The sequence below is a fragment of the Ctenocephalides felis genome, unplaced genomic scaffold (genome assembly GCF_003426905.1).
Source record: "Ctenocephalides felis isolate EL2017-DRISC unplaced genomic scaffold, ASM342690v1 CF-g0.4_SCAFFOLD_01716, whole genome shotgun sequence".
NCBI classification, from domain to species: domain Eukaryota; kingdom Metazoa; phylum Arthropoda; class Insecta; order Siphonaptera; family Pulicidae; genus Ctenocephalides; species Ctenocephalides felis.
Genome location: NW_020537870.1, coordinates 1 through 21,735, shown reverse-complemented (window position 1 = coordinate 21,735; position 21,735 = coordinate 1). Strand labels below are relative to the sequence as shown.

Here is a 21,735-nt window from a genome sequence, read left to right as displayed (position 1 = left end):
AAATATTAATCTTTTTAAAAAAAATAATTTTTGGTACGAGAAGTTCCAGCAATTTGCCTTAAGGCACGATGCCATGCGCCCCACTAGTTTATATAAATATTATAAAATTTCTAGAAGCATTTCAAAACAGTATCTAATATTTTTAGAAGCGTCGAGAAATATTAAATATTTTAATTATATTTAATATTTTTTAATATTTCTTGACGCTTCTAAAAATATTAGATACTGTTTTGAAATGCTTCTAGAAATTTAAATACTTTCATACTTTTTGCACAATTTGTTAAAATAATCTCGAACTTTCAGATTTTATTTTAATATATTATTATTTTCCACATTCTTATTAGTAAATACTGTTATGTATTTCCGTTGCAATATTTTTAACTTATTATGGATGCTTAATATATACCTACTTACTCAGTTATTTCTATATATATATTTAATTTAATTTATCGTATTTTATGTATCGTATTATAATATTATATCTTTCTCCCTTGAATGCTGCTATTAGAAAGACGAACGACCACTAAACCACCACCTTCTGCGACCTTGCGGTCGGGTAACATCGTAAAACTTCGTCCGACCGACGTGTGTCCGACGTTGCCAAATATTTGCAAACACACCGGATATAGCAGCAGCAGCATATACACCGGAGAAAATTTGCACAATTGGAAAGATCCCAGAAATTACATAAAACATTTATAATTTACCAGTTAACTGTGAGTATCATAGATAAATAAGCATAGAGTAGTGGCAGTATGTTGTTTATTGACGAGTATACACGTCATGTGTATATACTGATGACTATTGGCTATTTAACTTGAAAAAAAAAACTAGTCGTAAGTGTCATTTTTTTCTTTTGGGGATAAATACTCCGATTTGTGTAAATAATTGATTCTAATATTAATATATGGTCCTGTTTACCTGCCTACCTGCCTGTCTGACATTCTGTCCACTACCTTACCAGCTGTCTATCAGTTTATTAGTCTACCAGAGTCTATCTGTTTACATGTCTCAATTTCTATTGTTTTACCTGAATATATTATTATATGCTTCTGTCTACCTGTCTGCCTGACTACCAGTCCACTATTTTACCTCCTGTTTAACAGTTTATTAGTCTACCAGAGTCTATCTGCCTCAATTTCTCCTGTTTTACCTGATTATCTGTCTATTTGTCTACCAGTTATAACTACCAACCTACTTACCTGTCTACCTGTTAACCAATAATGAAGACTTGTAAAGATACCTTTACAAATCCTCATTATTTGGATTTATAATTTACCAGTTAACTGTGAGTATCATAGATAAATAAGCATGGAGTAGTATGTTGGTTATTGACGAATATACTCGTCATGCGTATATACTGATGACTATTGGCCATTTAACTTGCAAAAAACTAGTCGTAAGTGACATTTTTTCTTTTGACGAGATGCATAATCGGACGACTACCAAAAACGATCACTTTCTACGACAGCGACCTTGTGCCTTGTGCCAGGTAACATCGTAAATCCGATGTTGTCAAATATTTGAAAACACACTGGAGATAGTAGCATATACTCTGGAGAAAATTTGCGAATGATCACAGAACAAATATAAAAAAATTATAAATTTAATGTTTTAATTATAAATAATTTACCAGTTAACTGTGAGCATACTGATCATAGAGTAATGGCAGAATGTTGTTTATTGACGAATATATTCGTCATGCGTACACTTTGATGACTATTGGCTATAAAACTTACAATTCTTGGAATAGCCTGGTTGTAAGTGGCATTTCTTCTTTTGGTGAGTTGCATAAACACTCCGATATGTGTAAATAATCGATTCTAATAATAATATATGATCCTGTTTACCTGCCTACCTGTCTGTAGGACATTCTGTCCATTAGCTTATCTGTTGTCTATTAGTTTATTAGTCCAACAGCGTCTATCTGTCTACATGTCTCAATTTCTACTGTTTTATCTAAATATATTAATTATATGCTTCTCTCTACCTGTCTGCCTGACTACCTGTCCACTAGCTTACCTGCTGTCTATCAGTTTATTAGTCTACCAGAGTTTTTCTGTCTACATGTCTCAATTTCTACTGTTTTACCTGAATATATTAATATATGCTTCTGTCTACCTGTCTGCCTGACCACTTGTCCACTATTTTACCTGCTGTCTATAAGTTTATTATAGTGCAACAGAGTATATCTGTCTCAATCTCTACTGTTTTACCTGATTATCTGTCTATTTGTCTATCAGTTATAACTGCCAACCTATTTACCTGTCTACCTGTCTACCTGTTTACTAATATTGAAGATTTGTAAAGATACATTTACAAAATAGATAGCATATTAAATAAATTGATGACTATTGGCTAATTAATTAGCAATTTCTCAAAAAGACTAGTTGCAAGTGGCATTTTTTCTGTGTAACGTGTAATTTTTTTTAATTTATATATGGTCCACTTGTTTACCTGACTACCAATCCATTAGCTTGTCTGTCTATCAGTCCATTATAATCTATCAGAATCTATCTGTCTAATGTCCTAATTTCTAATGTTTCATCTGATTATCTGTCTACCATTTAAAACTGCCAATCTGCTTACCTGTCTACCTGTTTACCAATAATGTTAGTTACCAAATCCTCATTATTGATACCATATCATATTAAATAAATAGATGACTATTGGCTATTTAACTTGCGATTTTTGTAAAAGAACTAGTTGCAATTGGCATTTGTTCTTTTGGCGAGTTGCATAAACACTCCGATATGTGTAAATAATCGATTCTAATAATAATATATTGTCCTGTCTACCTGTCTGCCTGACTACCTGTCCACAAGCTTACCTGATATCTATAAATGAAGTAGCGCTTAACGAAGCAGCCTTAAGCTGGGGTCTATTTAAATAAATTAATGATATTTAAATAAAACTCATAGTTTAAAAGTTTGCAAGGGATGTAATAAATAAATGTACAAATACATTGATGCACTGTAAACAATACAGCTGACTAATAATTTTCAAAAAACTTGTTCCACATCACCAAAAACACTTGAAAAAAAGTTTATATATTTTTTTATAAAACATCACATTGTTTATATATATAAATATACGCTGCAGAGTCCAGTTTGAATATCATGGATTTAAATATATTGAAATTTATCCATTTGAATCATAATAAATTCATCTCAATTAGTATCCTTTTTCCCAGACTCTGCAGTTACTATAAAAACATACTTTAATATTGATTAAATATAAATCTTAACAACCAAACAAGTATTTTTTTTTTCATTTTTCAAACCGTTTCCTTCCAAATCGATCACCATCACATCATTCATTGATGATTGACATTGATTGAATCATCATCTACAGCAGTCTTGAGTATTATCAGTTCCTTTCGATAAATATTAATTGTTAAGTAAGATTAATTTAAATTTGTTTCGATTAAAAGTTATAAATAGAGGTTCACACTTGAGTGGTGAGTGGAGAGTGGATGACGATTGTCTGAAAGGATAATAGATAGAATTAATTATAATTGTAAATTGTAATAAAACTATAGTTGGTATTGGTAATTAGACTTGAGGCAAGTTACATGAACTTCCCGACATGTGTAAATAATCAACTTAATTAATAAAAAATAAATTAATTTATGAGTTATTAAAAGTATTCCGAGTGGATTTATTACACACATTTGAAAACAAACGAACACGTTAAGTTAACTCAGAGAATTTTCTAAAAGCAAATTTTCAAAAATCAACCATTTTTATAATAAAAACAGTTTTCAATTTAGGACTTTAATGGTTTAATATGTTCATTAAGATCAAGTACTCTACCTTTATACCGAGTAAATCGTCTAATTTTACTTTTAACAAATGTCAAAAAATCTACTCATTTGCTCAAACTTTGATGAACTTTTAAAATTAAACTACTTGTCGTAAGGCCGCAATATTTTAGTAAGTTTTATAAGACCATGATATATATCGCCAAAAAAAGTTCCATAAAAATCGGCTCCAATTTTTTTTTCAATATTTAATTACAAGAAAACGGCTCGGTAGATTTTTACCTAAAACTAATCAGTATCATTCCCAAATGATATCTTTCGAACAGTTTTTGATTTTTTAAAATCGGTTCGGTAGTTTGAGGTTAAATGTGGACGAAAAGTTTAACACTATTTTTCAGATTACAAAGAAACGGCTGGGCAGATCGTCTCACAAATCTGACAAACGATAGTCCTCATTGAGATGCATCAAATGGCTTTCAAATTTCTGAAATCGGTTCAGGCGTTGTTGAGAAAACGTCGATGAATGGTCTAATTCTGACAAATGCCAAAAAAACGATACCAATTTTTGCAAACTTTGACAAATTTTTAAAGTTAAACGAGTTGTCGTACGGCCGTAATATTTTAGTATGATCTAGAAGACTATGGTATCTACCGTCAAAAAAATAATAACAAAAATCGTCGAAAAAATTTTTTTAATACTTTATTACAAGAAAATAGCCCGGCCGATCTCTACCAAAAACTAATCAGCGCGGTTTTTGAATTTTCATAATCGATTCAGAATTGCGGGCTAAAACGTGGACGATTTTTTTTTACTTTTCTGCGATTTACAAAGAAACGGCTTGTCCTATCGTAGCGCCAAACCGACAAACGATAGTCCTCATCGAGATACATCGAATGGCTTTTAAATTTTTGAAATCGGTCCAGCCGTTTTTGAGAAAACGTCGATTTACGGCAAAATTTGTTCACATACACGCACACACATACAGATACACACATACTTTTTCCAAATTTGGTCTCATTCGATTCAGAATGGCTTGAAACGTCGAGAAAACTTAAAATTGGCAAATCGGATTTTTTGATGAAAACATAAATTTCTCCCTCGGAAAGTAAAAACAAATATTTTGACTACAATTTAATTGTAATAGGATTTCTTGGTGCTATAATAGAGTAAATTGTTTATATGTGCAAAAGTTCTCTGAACACATTTTGAATACTTATTGAAGATTTAATAAACAAGCTATTTTAGGGCAGTGTGGTAATGGGCAATATTGTAGATACTTCAATTTTGCATAAATCTTTCTCATATATCATTCATCTTAACCAACCAATTTAAATGTTACACTACAAATACTAATAAATCATCTACTCACCACTGATCCTCCTCAACATATCAACAATCCCTCCCGCCCTTTCCTCTCCATCTCCGTCATCCCCATCCACTTCCATCCTCCATCATCAAACACCATCACCACCCTGTCCAGCACCACCAACTCCTCCCCCCGCTCCTGCTCCATCAAATTCCACCTGATACAGTCCAGCAACTCCGTCGTCCTGCTCCTGGCCAACCCTCTCCATTGGAGGATTGACGTTGACGGCCACGAAGTTACCATCGGCGTCCAATTCTAGAACAGGATCGGCCGTAGCCTCCGCTAGATTGGTGACCGATTTGGATTTGACACACTGGAAGTCGACGTGGCGGCTTTTGGCCTCCTCCTTTTCCCAAGACATGTGGATGAAGGGGCGTTGCACGTAGTTGTAGATGACCTCGGGGCGGCCGCCTGGACGCTTCTTAACCTGGTGGATAAAGGATAGATGATGGTGAAGATGATTATGGTGTCAAAATTTAAATTCTCTTATAAAAGTAATTTTTTACCTTCTCTTTATATGTTGGATAGCCTTCAATGCCCAATCGAATCTTTTTCAATCCTCGTTCCTTCAGTACTTGCTTGGCTACATCCCTGTTCTCGATATATTTGAAGAAACGATACATGGCAGTGCTCAGCACAGCTGAAAAAGGAAAAGGAGAGATTAAAATAATTTGTATAAATTAATCACCATAATTAGTAAAGCAAATAATAATCAAATGCAATAAATGGCCAATGGTGTATGGCATCGTGCCTTGAGGCAAATTGCTGGAACTTCCCGTACCATAATGAAATATTCGAGGAATATTAAATGTTTTCAAATAGATTATTTTAAATGCTGTAACTTAAATTACAGCATTTAAAATTTAATTTTAAAATAATATAATTTAAAATAAATTTAAATTAAATAATTGAAAATTAAAAAAAAATGAAAACAAAATTCTTTTCCCGTTTTTTGAATCATTCAAATCGGATGCTTAGTTCTCTCAAAAACTGCTATTTTTTGCACATTTATCTCCGTATCTCCAAAACGACTGGTCCTGCCTTTTCCAAAAACTAATAACCACTTCTCGCCATCATTACAAATTGAATTTGGATCATTCAAATCGGATACTCCGTTCTCTTAAAAACTCGATTTCTATTTTCTGCACTCTTTGCTCCGTATCTCCGAAACGGCTGAACCTGCCTTTGCCAAAAACTAATCAGCACATGTGCCTATCATCGAATCGAATTAGCAGAAAAGCGCAACTTTTTTGTCCACATTTTAACCAAAAATTCTGAATGGAAATTGAAATTTGAAAAATCAAATTCGAAAGATAATATTATTAACATATAACTATAGTTGCCAACAATTATAAAAGCAGAATAGACGTCCATTCTAACCAACTTGCATTTCGTGTATACCAGGAATGCCACCTGACCAGGCTTAAAAGAAAAATACCTGGAGACCTAATATAGTTTAATTCACTATAATACTTTCATTTTACTACATTTTATTGTTTTTTTTTTCGCTTTTGTTTTCAGTTTTTTTTTTATTATTATATAGCACTAGTAGATACGCCACTGGTGGTATCTATTAATTTGTAAACAACTAATAATTAAATAGTAATTAAAAAAAAAATTGGGAATTGCTGATTAGTTTTTGACTAAGGTTGGCCAAACCAGTTCTTTGTAATCCGAAGAATTTAATAATACTTGGAACCTGGTCTTAATGAACATACTAAAATATTATAGTCCTACGATTATAAGTGGCTCAATTATAAAATTTAATTAAAACTTAGACTATTCGGCCTTGCTTTCAGAAAACACTCCGTGCATAAATTAGGTACATGTTCGTTTTTCAGTAATGTGTAAAAAAATTGTACAAAAATAAATAATCAGCAATAGTTTTTCACCACATTATATTGCTCCAAAGCAACATGGTATATTTATAAATCATTCATAAACTAGTGGGGTGCATGGCATCGTGCCTTAAGGCAAATTTCTGGAACTTCCTGTATCGTAATTAAAATTCTTGGTACGGAACCCAAAAAAAATTACACAAAATGTGTACACATTATTAAAATCTCTATAAAATATCTGACAATTTGATGTGCATAAGTCCAATAAACATTTTTGACCACCAAATGACATTTTTAGAACTTAAATTACATAACCGCTAGACCTGCCTCCCCAAAAATTTAATCAGTTCTTCATCTTGTCAATACAAGTAAAATGCTTTTTGAATTATTAAAATCGGACGTTCCGTTCTCTTAAAAACTGAGTTACTGTTTTTGGCACTTTTTGCCCCGTATCTTCGAAACGGCTAGACCTGCCTTCTCCAAAAACTAATCAGCACGCCTCCTTTGAATTTTTTTTTTGAATTATTTCTGAATTATTCATATTGGTTGATCGGTGTTCCCGAAATCGTCGACGAAAATTTGTATCCTAACATACACACACATACATCCATTTTTTCTAAGGTATGCCAAAATGTTCAGAAATCTTTGAAACGTAAATATATATAAAAAATTTCATTTTCAATTTATTTGCAACTACTATAACTTACCCTACAGGAAGTTAATTAATATATTGATTTCTTATTGATTAAGATGATTATTTAAACAAATCAGTAAGTTCATGCAACTTGTTTTAAGGCAAAATGCCACTTACAACTAGTCTTTTTAGAAATCTTTTTAGAAAACTAGCATTTTTATTCTATAAACTCTTTTTATCTCTCTAAACATAACTGACTTTGAATTAACCATACAATTAATCATAATTATTTATTTATCTACTCATAAGCAAACCATAATCAATAGCAATAAATATCATTTTATCCTCTTATCATATTCATGCATCCCTTTGTTATACATCCATTAATACTATATTTATCCTTTACTCACTTTGCGAATACTCTTCTCCCATTTGTGGAGGGTACTCCTCGTCCCAGTCAACAGAGTCATCATCGAGCAAAACAACAACATGACATTCACGGTCACCTCTCTGTGCAGAATTTACCATCAGGGGTAGAATTAATTCCTCTAAAAACACTTCAAATTGACATCTTGCTCCTTCATTGCTTAATTCGTGTAACAAACCACCTGGTAAAAAATAATACAGATAAATAAAAGGTATAAGATGCCAAGGTTGTGATAATTATTATTTTTATAGTCAATGTATTTCCTTTATATTTATATTTATATATTTACATTGACGCGTGGAAGACTTACGAAGATTTTGACAGCGCACAGTCTGTGCATCGAAGGGCACCAGCAGATAATCACAAGCTTCTCTCAATTCCTGCACAGAAACTGTAGGAGGGCAGCGTATTAAGCCCCCTTTATAATAATCCAGTATAGCACGAAAAACCATTGCAGAAATGCCCTCAGCCACCTGAAAGTAAAAATAGTATGGAACATATATCTTATATATAAAATTCTTCTGTAATGGGGTATGAAAGGTCAATTCTCTTGAACGATTATTCGGATTTTCATGAATCTTCCTGAAGTTTGTTAAGGGGTTAGAGGTACTTGAAATTTTTGAAAAATCGATTTTTATTTTTTTGCATTTTCATTAAGTGTAATATCTTGAAAATGCTCCCTGAAAATTTCAAGTTGATCCGATGATTACTTTTTGAGTTATTGGACTCTTACCAGCGCGTTGACGCAAGTGGAAAGCTCGATACTTATACTCAAGATTATTCTCCCTCATCTCCTGATGTTTTAAAAGCTTTTAAACCGATTTACGATGATCTCAGCAATGATAATTTACTTCAAGATGTGTAGTTCAAGATTGAATCCATAATCAGAAAAAATTGAAAGCTCCAAAGAAATAGTGTAAAAAATATGCCTAAAAACCGTGAATACTAGTTCTACTATCGTACAAATTGCTGAATACATATACATAATCGTTAATATTGATTATGGATACCCTAGGACATAATTGTGGGTATAATTCCCATTGGTATGCTGAAAAATTGGATGTTGCACGTGTGAAAGTGGCAGATCAGCGCGCCAACGAGAACGCTCAGGAGGCCAGAATGCTTTGTAGGCAACAGCAAATGGAAATTTTGGAAACTTGCACAATGACTGATGAACTATTATATGGCCCAGAAATAGATGACTCGGTTTAAGTAAGTAATCCAATGTGAAACTTTAAACGCGTTTTTTCAAACACTATGTTTTTTGAACCGGTGACCACTGTAACTCAAAAACCGCTTAGTAAATTTTAATAAAAATTATACAGCTTTTAGAATACATAATAAACTCGGGCCTGATCGAAGGATTTTTATTTTTTCAAAAATTTCAATTTTTTAAGACCAATTAATTGTTGATTTTTTACCCAAAAATCTAGATTTTTTTTTCTGATGCTGCCATTTTGTTAATTTTTGCAAATAAACGAAAACCTTTGATCAGGCCCAGGATTATCTATTTATAAAACTATTTTTTTTTTTATTTGATTGATTTTAGATGAATCTCTAAAGAGTTATGATGGTCACCGCCAGGACCGTGAAACAGATCAACAAAAACAGCTATAACTTTGGGAATATTTATTTTATTTTTCTGAAATTTTTGTTACTTCAAGTCAAAACATTGTATAATAATGCCGTATTAATATTTTTGTAAAAAACATCGTTTAATAACAAAAAAAAAATACTGAAAATTCTCATTTTTTCGTGCCTCCAAGTACCCCTAACCCCTTAAGGGAATTTTCTAAGATTTTTTGATTCATAGAAATATAGTAGAAATATTGTAGAAATAAATGGAAAAAGTTACAAAAAACCGCTTATCATTGTTTGACTTTGAGAATATTTGAGGCATAGTTTGACATTAAAAACAAATTAAGGCTGTCAGTTGCCAAACATTTTAATTCACTAAGGCTAGGACAATATTAAAATATAATATATTTATGATTATGAATAAGGAAAATGTAATGTCTACATTATTATTGCCGTAAAGCAGCTGAGATGTGCCAAAAATTAAAATAATATAAGATACATTATATATTTGGTACATAAACAGTCAGTGAATATACCCTTTATAATTAATTAGACAGATTATTATTTTTTTAACTAATGCAGTCGTGTTTTGCCTTACTTTACTGAATCACGATACAAAAATAATTTACTTGTTCAAAAAATTATTTAGAAGTTGCATTGTATCAAAAATTCATAGATTTGGCGTTGGATAAGGAATATTTACTCAAGTCAATGGAACATTTTGGGTCTGAATATTTTTACTGTGCTCCAATTTGCATAAAATTTTGGAGTTAAGTTCACCTTACTCTCAAGTTTAAAAGTTAAAATAATTTAGACTCCTTTGCCACTTCCCAGGTGGATAACATTTCTTCTCAGTGGTACAATTTTACTTTTTTCAAAATAACGTTGGGTATGGATAAAAGAACTAATTAGAAGAGAAAAATGTTTAATAATGTTTTTCAAAAAAACAAATACTTTTCATGTTACTGGCTACTGAAAATTCTTTCCTTTTTAACTTTCCATATAGATAGTAATCGCAAAAAAATCGAAAATGAAAATTTTTATATATCTTTACATTTCAGAGGTTTCTGAATATTTTAGCATACCTTAAAAAAAATGGATGTATGTGTGTGTGCGTGTGTATGTGTATGTGTATGTGTGTGTGTGTGTATGTGTGTGGATACAAATTTTCGTCGATGATTTTGGGAATACGGATGAAGCGATTTGAATAATTCAAAAACATTCGATTCGTATTGATAAGGAGACGTGCTGATTAGTTTTTGGCAAAGGCAGGTCTAACCATTCCGAAGATAAGAGGCAAAAAGTGGCAAAAACGGTGACTCAGTTTTTAAGAGAACGGAGCGTCCGATTTGAATAATTCATAAAGAATAAGTAAAAACATTTCACTGGTATTAACAAGATAAAGAATTGATCAAATTTTCATGAAGGCAGGTCTAGCGGTTTCGGAGATCTAGTGAAAAAAGTAAAAAAAATGCCATCTGGCGGTCAAAAATGATCATTAGACATATGCACATCAAATTATGAGATATTTTATAAACATTTTAACAATAAGTATAAATTTTGTTTACATTCCTATGGGTTCCGTACCAATGCTTATCCGTTAGACGGCGGCGCGGCGCTTTCGCGCTTCTATATTATGTCTCTATGCAGTTAAAGCAGTACCATTGCTTTGAAAAAAAGTTCATAATTTCCAAAATATTTCAAAATACACTTTTCTTCAAAAAGTCTTTTTTTCAAAAAAAGTAAATTTTTGTCAAAAATTTATAGTTTCTCAAAAATCTAATTTTTCAGAGTAAATTTTTTTCAAAAATGGTAATCTTTTTAAAAAAAAATAATTTTTGGTACGGAAAGTTCCAGCAATTTGCCTTAAGGCACGATGCCATGCGCCCCACTAGTTAGCGTTTTTTATCGTATTTTGCGAATATCTTTAAAAATATACCTTTTAACAAAAATCATGTGATGAACAAACTTCTCAATTTTACATCACTTATATATTGGTGTAAATAGTAATTCAAAAAACAATAATTATTATTGTTAACTGAATGGTAAATATTAGTATAGGATAGTAAAAAAACGTAGATGTGGGTACAGGACAACGTCTGTTGGGTCATCTAGTGTATCTATATATTGTCTATTTATTACCTTGAACTCTCCCCTTTCATTAGGATGTGTAAACTCCAGACCCGAGCTAAACATCCTCCCCAGCATTGTATCAGGATGTGCAGTAAACAAAGCAGGATCTAATATAAACCTCGTGTTGTCAACGATCAATGTAACTCTATCCTCATTATTCGAAGGCTGATTGAGCCCTGAACTTCCAGGCTGAGAACTAGTACTTGAAGCCATATTGGGACTCTTTGAAGACGGTTGTAACACGCTCATTTGTTTGGGGCCTGTAGGGTGTTTGAGATTAGATTTGCTTGTTGGTATTTCAGAATCTTGGAGACGACTGAAATGGACAAGTGAAAGTTGTAAAAATGGGATTTGTGTATTGATTAAAGTATTTATTACCTACCCCAGGCGATTTTTGTAGACTCTGGCCCTCCTTTCTTCACTTTCGTGATCTGTATCGCTGCTGCTATCGTGGTAATAGAAACGATCCTTCGAAGGGCCTCCGGACATTTTTGCCCAGGATGGTTTATTCAAACAAATAAAGCACAGGCACTTTTTGAAAAACAGTGCCGTGCTTTATCCAATTTATGTTTATCTATTAGAGAGTAATTAAAACATTATAGGCGTTTGGAAATTTAAAAAAACATTTGGGACTTGTACAATATTAAGTCCAGATTGACAAGTTAAACCGAGAGAAAATCATTTTCTATTGTTGGAGCACCATAAACAACAAGTATTTTAGCGTTTTTAGTAAATTTTAACTTAAAATTGTATTAATAAATGTGTGAAATGACACAAAAGCACTAAATTTGTGATTTGATACAAAAATTCTTTCTTAATTTGACAGTTTAGAATTAGTTCAAGATGGCGGGAACTGTCAAGTTTAGTAGGCGGGATTTTTAAAATTGATTAAAATATTTATAAAATACACAAATAAAACACAAACATAAGCATTCTTCGAAAAACAATATTAACCTTCATCTAACATAAGTTTATTAACACGAAAAAAATCAAAACGTCATTAAAAAATAATTAAAACTTGCACAATGATAAGTTTAACCGGGGTGACAAAAACATTTTTATTGATGGAGCACTAGGAAATTTAAGATTTTATTGTAATTAATCCGTTTTATCTTAATACTATTTTATTAACTATTTAAAACGACACTAAATAAGTGGCAAAGTGGTTTATTACAAAAATTATTTCCTAACTTGACAGTTTAAAATTGATTCAAAATGGTGAAAACTGTCAAATATTTTGCGGGAATTTTGAAATCGTTTAGGTTACTCATTTATTATTTAATTATATTTATTTTCCTAGACAATATTAGAATACGATATATTCCTAGTTTATTTTATCCCAAATTTAGTATTTAATATATAATAAAAATTGACCTGAATTAATATTATAAATATAATAAATAATATAATATCCAGAAAATATTTTTATGTTATGTTACTAATATTAATTAGATAATTTTTTATATATTATTATCAATTCATATATAAAGTCTTTAATGCAATCAATACATCAAATAAAAGAAAATTAATATGAAGTATGCATAATTTAATAAGTAATAAAACCGCAAATAGCACAACTCAATATCAATAATTTTGTGAACTTGAATGACTAAAAATATTATGAGAAATCATATTTTATAAATGAATCATCTAAGGTCTGTATCTATCTCCAAACAAATTCTGTTTATAATTTCAGTTACTACGATGTTAACTTTGCTTTCTTTAAAATTACTACCATTATCGTTTATATTTTTTTATTGCTCAGTTAACTTCTTCAGACTAGATGTTTTTTTTAAACTATTTCTTGTAAATCTTTCACATTTATATCATCTAGACTGATTTGTTTCACAAAGTTCCACAATAGAACTAGAAAAATCTTCGGGCTGAAATAAAAAGTTTTTTAAATGAAGCAGTGATGAACAAATAGTACAGTCTTACTGTATTTATAGCAAAATTTTCACATTTATATCATCTTAACTGATTTGTTGCACTAAGTTCCACTATAGAATTAGAAGAATCATCGGGCTGAAATAAAAAACTTTTTAAATAAAGCAGTGATGAACAAATAGTACAGTCTTACTGTATTTATATTAAAATTTTCACATTTATATCATCTAAACTGATTTATTTCACGAAATTCCACAATAGAATTAGAAGAATCTTCGGGCTAAAATGAGAAGCTTTTCAAATGAAGCAGTGATGAACAAAAGTACAGTCTTACTGTATTTATATGAAAATTTCCACATTTATATCATCTAAACTGATTTGTTTCACTTAGTTCCACAATAGAACTAGAAGAATCTTCGGACTGAAATAAAATGCTTTTTAAATGAAGCAGTGATGAACAAACAGTACAGTCTTACTGTATTTATATTAAAACTTTCACATTTAAATCATCTTAACTGATTTGTTTCACTAAGTTCCACAATAGAACTAGAAGAATCTTCAGACTGAAATAAAAAGCTTTTTAAATGAAGCAGTGATGAACAAACAGTACAGTCTTACTGTATTTGTAATAAAACTTTCACATTTATATCTTCTTAACTGATTTGTTTTACTAAGTTCCACAATAGAATTAGAAGAATCTTCAGGCTGAAATAAAAAGCTTTTTAAATGAAGCAGTGATGAACAAACAGCACAGTCTTACTGTATTTATATTAAAATTTTCACATTTATATCATCTAAACTGATGATTTGTTTCACTAAGTTCCACAATAGTATTAGAAGAATCATTGGGCTAAAATAAAAAAAACTTCTTAAATGAAGCGTTTCATTAAACAGTACAGTCTTACTGTATTTATATGTGTATAATAATTGAAACCAAACCACTCATTACTTTAGAAAACCATTTATTCGTTCTTTCATAATATATATAGCATTACATCTGATGTCTTCATTCATTCCATTATATATTTATATAAAATCTACTTTGAAAAGTTTGCATTGATGTAATGGTATAAGACAACTAGGAGGAATAAAGAAACCCCCAGAATGTTGGAGAATATAGCCAGTTGAACGTCTGTGATCATTCTGAAACAAAAAATAAAGGATTTATTGTAAATATTATAGACAAAGACACTGAGAGTAGATTTAGCTGATGATGTGAATGTGAGAAACAAAAAATAAGTCTCTTATTAAAAAATAAGACAAATCCTGCACCATAGTTCAACACTGCGTAATCATATATCATACTTTTGAAGACTTTTGAAAAGGGCTCATTATAAACATTACAGACAAAGACACTAAGAGTGGATTTAGATAACGATGTAAATGTAATAGACAATGCTTATTGAAATTTGCATTATTTGAAAGAAATAGCCTTAAATTAAGCTTACAAATTTCCTGGAAAATGCTTCAGTGTCTAATCATATATAATACTAAACTAAGTGAATTTAAAATGCTATTGGATTATGTTTATGATATATTCATGAGAGATAGAATTTATTTAACATATTGCTAGAAGTTTACTCAAATATGCTTGTTTCGAAAAGAAAGTTTGATATAATAGCATATCAAGTTATATACAAATCCTACGTTGTCTGATCATATATAATCCTAAATTAATACTATTATATAATAATAAAATGCTAAGAAATAATAATACCGAGTGCTTCAAAAAAATATATACACACTTTAAACTATTTTAGTTTTATCTAAGAGATTCAAGCAGCGTGTAGAGAAATCTCATTGGACGTTTTGATACAATATACAGAATCAGTGGTGACTCGTACTAAGAATTGTATTGATGCTGCAGGTCACCAATTTGAACAGTATAAGATTTGCTATTTATATTTCATTTACATTGAATTTTCAGCTGTCTATTTTCCTAAAATTTAACTTTGTAGAACGGTAAATAAATTTTCTATGGAAGTTCAAAGTGGTAAAACATTTTTTGAAACACCCTGTAGTATTTTTTAACTGTATTTATCCTTACTTGCAGAATCCTTATCAGTTCGCCAACAAATTTACAAATATCTATTTACACAATTGTCCTGTAGCAATGACGATTGCACTTGCTAAAAGCTAAAAGATAAATTTTTAAATTATAATAAAAATTTGCTATATCTACAAGTAGAAATAAATATATAAATTACACAAATACCTTGTATATTTATATGAAAACTTCTAGATGAGTGTCGTGTCATCTGTCAGTTGGCGTCATCAGTGTTGCCAGATTTGAAAAAATGAAACGTCAAAATAGAGAAGTTAACTTTGGGAGGGAAATTTGAAATTTATAACATTAGGGAAAATTTAAATTTGTAACCGTTTTGGGCAAATTACATTATTTTTGAACAATCTACAGCATTTTTAGTGGATCTATAAGACTTTCAAATCATTTACTACATTTTTAATCAGACAATCTAAAATATTTTCAGACAATTTGCAAATGTTTTCTAAACAATTTTGAAGAGTTTCATTTAAAAAAAACGTTATAGATTAATAAAAACATTAGTTTTTTCTTAAAAACAGATTAATTTAAAGCATAAATATGTTATATTTTATTTATTATTAACTTAAAAACAATATAGATAATATAAATAAAAAAAACATAACATATTCAAAGATGCTGTTATCCTTTACACATGCTGCCAGAAAAATTTGATTTTTGTATATTTATTTATAAAATAAATAATAATTTATAACAGATATTAAATCTAGTAATTCAATCAATAAATTTTAAATTTTACATCTCGCAGCTTGATACATAAAAACCTACAAAGATTTTTAAGAATCAAGCATTAATAATAATCCATTACACATGCTGGCAGGATAATTTGATTTTGTATATTTATTTATAAAATAAATAATTTAAAACAAATATTAAATCTAGTAATTCAATTAATGAATTTTAAATTATATATTGCTCTGCTTGAAATATAAAAACCTATAAATTTATAACAATCAAGCATTAATTATCATACGGTAAACAATTATATTACAAAAATAATAATAATTGTAATACATATTATGTATATATAAAATAATACACAAATGTGCCAATTGCTTGATGTGCCAATCTCAATACTTTACATTTTTTTATAATAAATGAATATTTTTTGAGTACAGTATACAATAAAATAAACTCATTCAAACAAGTACAAAAGTCGTCTTAAAGATCACCCAAACAATACTATCTGATGGTTTTTTAAAGGTATTTTATTCCTAAAATTTTACTTGTTTTTTGAAGATAAGTCTCAAAATTATTGCATAAAAAATAAATATATTTTGGCTTTTAATAACCAACTGTTTATTATTCATTTTATTATATCTATGAATAATTTTGCACAACAACCATCTTGATGTTCACATATAAATTATATTATTCAATAAATTATAAATTATTTTTCATTTAAGATCTATTAAACCTTTATTTTTTGTTTGATCGTAATAGAATAATCACATATATACTTTTTACAGTCTAGTCTTTCCATGCACTCACAGAATTTTAATACTCACACCTTTTACTTAATTGTCTTTTTTCCAACAATTTCAATTGGAAGTTATGTTATTCCTTATCATTTCAAATCTATTAAACCATTGCGTTTTTAGTCGATTATAATTGAAAAATCACATATACACTTTTTACAGTCCAGCTGGCTTCATCTCATTATTTTCTTCATTTTCATCAATATCTTTAACATAATATCATTCATAATCTTACATCACTCTTTACACTTGCAACTGAAAGCATTTTCTAACTCGACTTCATTAAACACAAATCAGTCTTTAAAATCTATTTTTACTCATCACACTTTCAACTCAACCTTCTGTTTCTCTGCCCCTTGTCCCCAGGAACACCAAAGGACAAGTTTTTATTTGACTTTCTGCTTTTCTTTTGCCCCCTGTCCTCAGAAACACCGAGGAGCAAGTTTTTATTTGTCCCCCTGCTTTTCTTTTGTCCCTTATCCCCAGGAACACCAAGAGATAACATTTTGTTTGTCCCCCTGCTTTTCTCTTGTGCCTTGTCCCCAAGAAAGCCAAGAGGCCACAGTTCATTTGTCTCTCCCTTGCCCTGAGGAACACCAGGAATCAAGTTTTTATTCATCTCTTTTATCTTGTCCCCAGAAACACCAGGGAGCAAGTTTTTATTCATCTCTTTGCTTTTATCTTGTCCCTTGTTCCCAGGGACACTGGGGTTCATGTTTTTATTCATCTCTTTGCTTTTGTCTTGCCCTTTATCCCCAGGAAAACCAAGGGACAATGTTACATTTGTCCCTCCACTTTTCTCTTGTTCCTTGTCCCCAGGAACACCAGGGTGCAAGTTTTTATTCACCTCTTTGCTTTTATCTTGTCCCTTATTCCCAGGAAAACAAAGAGGCAACATCCCCCCGCATTTCTCTTGTGCTTTGCCCTTAAAAAAATCAAGAGACAGACCTCCATTTGTCAATCTACTATTCTCTTGCTCCTTGACCCCAAGGAAACCAAGTGATAAGCTTCCATTGACCCCTCTGATATTCTCTTGCCCCTTGAGCCCAAGAAAACCAAGTGACCAGCTTCCATTCACTCCTCCGGTGTACTCTTGCCCCCTGGCCCCAAGATAACCAAGTGACAAGCTACCATTCGCCCCTCCATTATTCTCTTGCTTCTTGCCCCCAAGTAAACCTACAGACAAGCTTCCATTTGTCTCTTTGCTTTTCTCTTGCCCCTTGACCCCAAGAAACCAAGAGGTAAGCCTTCATTTGTCCCTCTGCTTTTCTCTTGCGCCTTGACCCCAAGAAAACCAAGAGACAAGTTTTCATTTGTCCCTCTGCTTTTCTCTTGTCCTTTGACCCCAAGAAAACCAACAGACAAGCTTTCATTTATTCCATCACTTTTCTTTTGCCCCATGTCCCAAGAAAACCAACAGACAAGCTTTCATTTGTCCCATCACTTTTCTTTTGCCCCATATCCCCAAGGTAATCAATAGACAAGCTTCCATTCACCCCTCCACCATTCTCTTGCCCCTGACCCCAAGAAAACCAAGGGGCCCGCTTTCATTTACCCCTTGGTCCCCATTTAAACTAAAGGACCGGACTTGATTTGTCCCCGAATGTGTCTGAATGTGCCTCAATAAATACCCCGGTTGTGAAAACGTAGCATTACAATATGAGCACTCAAACATATTCCCAGCCGCATGTGTCCTTTTATGCCTGGTCAAATGACTGGACTGATTAAAAGACTTCTTACATATTTCACATACGTACGGTCGTTCCCCTGTGTGCGTTCTTATATGAGAAACTAAGCTACTGGAATCTGTGAAGGCTTTAGGACAATTCTGGCATTTAAAAGGTCGTTCACCTGTGTGTATCCGTGCATGTTTGGCTAAATTGCTGGAGTCTACAAAAGCTTTATTGCAGGTTGTGCAAATGTAACGTCTTTCACCTGTGTGGGTTAAACGGTGTCTTATTAACCGACTTAGCATGGTGAATGATTTGCTGCAGAATGGACATTTTAATAATTCGCCTGCTTTGTGAATTGACATGTGTTGGGATAGGTTGTAGAAGCGTTTGAATTCTTTTAGGCAGGTGCTGCATTTGAATGATTTTTTTATGCTTTGGGTTTTATCATCAATGGTTTCTTTGATTTCGTATTCTAGAATGAATACTGATGGTCTAATTGCTGCTTGATCGACTTCTAATTGTGTATCTTCATCATTGTTTGTATCTTCTTCATCAACTTCATTTTCTTCTATAGAATACTCAACTGGTTCATTTTTAACAGGCGAATCGTCTTCATCAGACATCTTATATATTTATTTCTGGTGAATAGGATATGAATTAGTAATTGAAATAATAAATACTGATACAAAATAAATAAATATGTAAATAAATAAATATAACTCTTTTAGACAATTTTGACATTTTACCAAAACTATCAAACATGGCGTGTATTTCAACATGCCGGAAACATAAAATATAATATATTATATATTTTTTTAAATGTCTAGAACCTTGTAGCAAAAAATAAAAATGCAATTTCTTTTATCTTTATTCAAATTTTTTTCATTTAATTATTATTCCTTATTAAACTTCATATCCGTTGGAAGTACAAATTTAATAGTGTTGGTATTGCTCTAAAGTGAATTAATAAAAGAATATTAACTACATATAAAACTTTATAATAGGATATAAGTTAAATATAAATTGTAATATATATTCTCTATAACTATATTTTAAATTTATTGAAATTTAAAGAGTAACAAATGATCACAGTTAGTTAGTAATTTCAAATTCAAATTCCACATGTTTCGCGCCTAAGGGCGCCATGTTTGACAGTTCCACAAAATGACAGTAAATATAAATTAATTAATAAAAATAGTAATATTTTATTATAAATAATTAATAAATTTATAATTATTATTGCGTTTAAAATATATTTTTGTTTATAAATTTATTAAATAAAGATTGTATTAAAAATAGATACTTGGTTAATTTCAATTCAAATTTCATATATTTGCGCCTAGGGGCGCCATGTTTGATAGTTCCACAAAATGACAGATCAAAAAACTTCATCTAAATATAAATTAATTAAATAATTAATTAATAAAATAGTAATTTTTATTAAAATAATCAATAAATTTGTAAACTAATCATTGCGTTCAAATATATATATTTGTTTTATAATTTATTAAATATAAGATTGTATTAAAAATAAATACTTAGTTAATTTCAAATTCAAATTCCGTATATTTTGCGCCTAGGGGCCATGTTTGACAGTTCCACAAAATGACTGATCAAAAAATTTCATCTAAATATAAATTAATTAATAAAAATAGTAATTTTTAATAAAATGATGAATAAATTTATAAACTAATCATTGTGTTTAAATATATATATATTTTCGTTTATAAATTTATAAAAATAGGATTGTGTTAAAAATAGACACTGATGTATGACGTGATGGTAAATAATTGAATTTAAAATAGTCAACCTACTAATTGAATTTCAAATAAACATGTCTGAACAAAAAAATGACCAGAAAGTTAAAATGACCCTCCAGAAGATAACGTTTCATACTCTGCTACTAAGCCACAATTACATGACTTGAGTGACGATGAAATACCCTTAGAAACACTGATGAACTTTGAAGTAACAATGGAAGAAGGAATCAAACAAGAATCTTCTTTTACCCAAAGATCATTACATGTGGAGTTTGTGATCAAACATTCTCAATTTCTAATGAACTATCGACTCATATGGCTTCTCATACAGACATGAAATGTAAATACTGTGATAAGGTCTTTGCATGTTCAAATACGTTATCTGTTCATATGTTAACACATGTTGAAGCACGTGCTCTCTTACGTGTGAACAGTGTAATAAATTATTTAAATTTCCAAGTGAATTCATACTGCACATGAGGACTCACACAGGAGAACGTCCTTATAAGTGTGACATCTGTAACAAAACATCAATCGTCTAGCTCATTTAAAAAGGCATGAACCTCTACATTCTGATGAATTACCTCATAAATGTGAAATTTGCAATAAAGCTTACGCCCACCTGGATACTTTAAAAAACACATGGTCGGTCACACCGAAGAACGGCCTTATAAATGTGAAACTTGCAACAAAAGCTTCAAACATTCAGGAAGCTTATCAAATCACATTCGAATCCACACAACTGGACGACCTTACGGTTGTGAATTTGTAATAAATCCTTCACCCACTCTGCTTATTTAGAGGCACACAAGCGTATTCATTCCAGAAAACAACCACCACAAATGTGACATATGCAACAAGGCCTACAGCCAAAGAAAAACTTGAAAATGCATATGCGTATCCACACCCAGGATGCTCCTTATACTTGTGAAATATGTGCTAAAGGATTTTTCCAAACAAGTGCTTTAAAAGATCACATGAATGCCCATTCAGGTGAACGGCCTTATGAGTGTAAAATATGTAATAAACTTTTTCGCAGGCACTCTGTTTAAAAGTACACAGGATTGTTCATGCTAATGAACGACCTCACAAATTGAGTGTGTGAAAAGACTTTTCGACATGCCTCATCTTTGAG

The 21,735-nt window shown here is 30.9% G+C and overlaps 3 protein-coding genes across 3 annotated transcripts; all 3 read right to left on the bottom strand.

Moving 5' to 3' along the window:
• Positions 1-5,139: 5,139 nt before the first annotated feature.
• Positions 5,140-12,475, bottom strand: LOC113374340 (BTB/POZ domain-containing protein 10-like). Its single transcript, XM_026614440.1, has 6 exons — positions 12,123-12,475; positions 11,750-12,056; positions 8,340-8,502; positions 8,013-8,210; positions 5,637-5,770; positions 5,140-5,557 (listed from the first exon to the last, which is right to left on the bottom strand). Exons 1-6 carry the CDS (start codon positions 12,227-12,229, stop codon positions 5,219-5,221), a joined length of 1,248 nt encoding a protein of 415 aa, XP_026470225.1. The 5' UTR covers positions 12,230-12,475; the 3' UTR covers positions 5,140-5,218.
• A 2,124-nt stretch (positions 12,476-14,599) lies between these two features.
• On the bottom strand, positions 14,600-15,866 carry LOC113374341 (dolichyl-diphosphooligosaccharide--protein glycosyltransferase subunit 4-like). Its single transcript, XM_026614441.1, has 3 exons — positions 15,843-15,866; positions 15,675-15,763; positions 14,600-14,770 (listed from the first exon to the last, which is right to left on the bottom strand). The coding sequence occupies exon 3, from the start codon at positions 14,767-14,769 to the stop codon at positions 14,665-14,667; it is 105 nt and encodes a 34-aa protein (XP_026470226.1). The 5' UTR covers position 14,770; positions 15,675-15,763; positions 15,843-15,866; the 3' UTR covers positions 14,600-14,664.
• A 2,793-nt stretch (positions 15,867-18,659) lies between these two features.
• LOC113374342 (oocyte zinc finger protein XlCOF19-like) lies at positions 18,660-19,474 on the bottom strand. Its single transcript, XM_026614442.1, has one exon. It carries the CDS (start codon positions 19,461-19,463, stop codon positions 18,660-18,662), a length of 804 nt encoding a protein of 267 aa, XP_026470227.1. The 5' UTR covers positions 19,464-19,474.
• Between the last annotated feature and the right edge of the window lie 2,261 nt (positions 19,475-21,735).

Coding starts and splice junctions, on each gene's coding strand:
- LOC113374340 (XM_026614440.1), bottom strand. CDS start 12,229: ATGTCCGGAGGCCCTTCGAAGGATCGTTTCTATTACCACGATAGCAGC. Junction 8,503..11,749: donor ATGAAAGGGGAGAGTTCAAG/GTAATAAATAGA, acceptor TTTTACTTTCAG/GTGGCTGAGGGCATTTCTGC. Junction 5,771..8,012: donor GGGAGAAGAGTATTCGCAAA/GTGAGTAAAGGA, acceptor TTCCTTTTTCAG/CTGTGCTGAGCACTGCCATG.
- LOC113374341 (XM_026614441.1), bottom strand. CDS start 14,769: ATGATCACAGACGTTCAACTGGCTATATTCTCCAACATTCTGGGGGTT.
- LOC113374342 (XM_026614442.1), bottom strand. CDS start 19,463: ATGTCTGATGAAGACGATTCGCCTGTTAAAAATGAACCAGTTGAGTAT.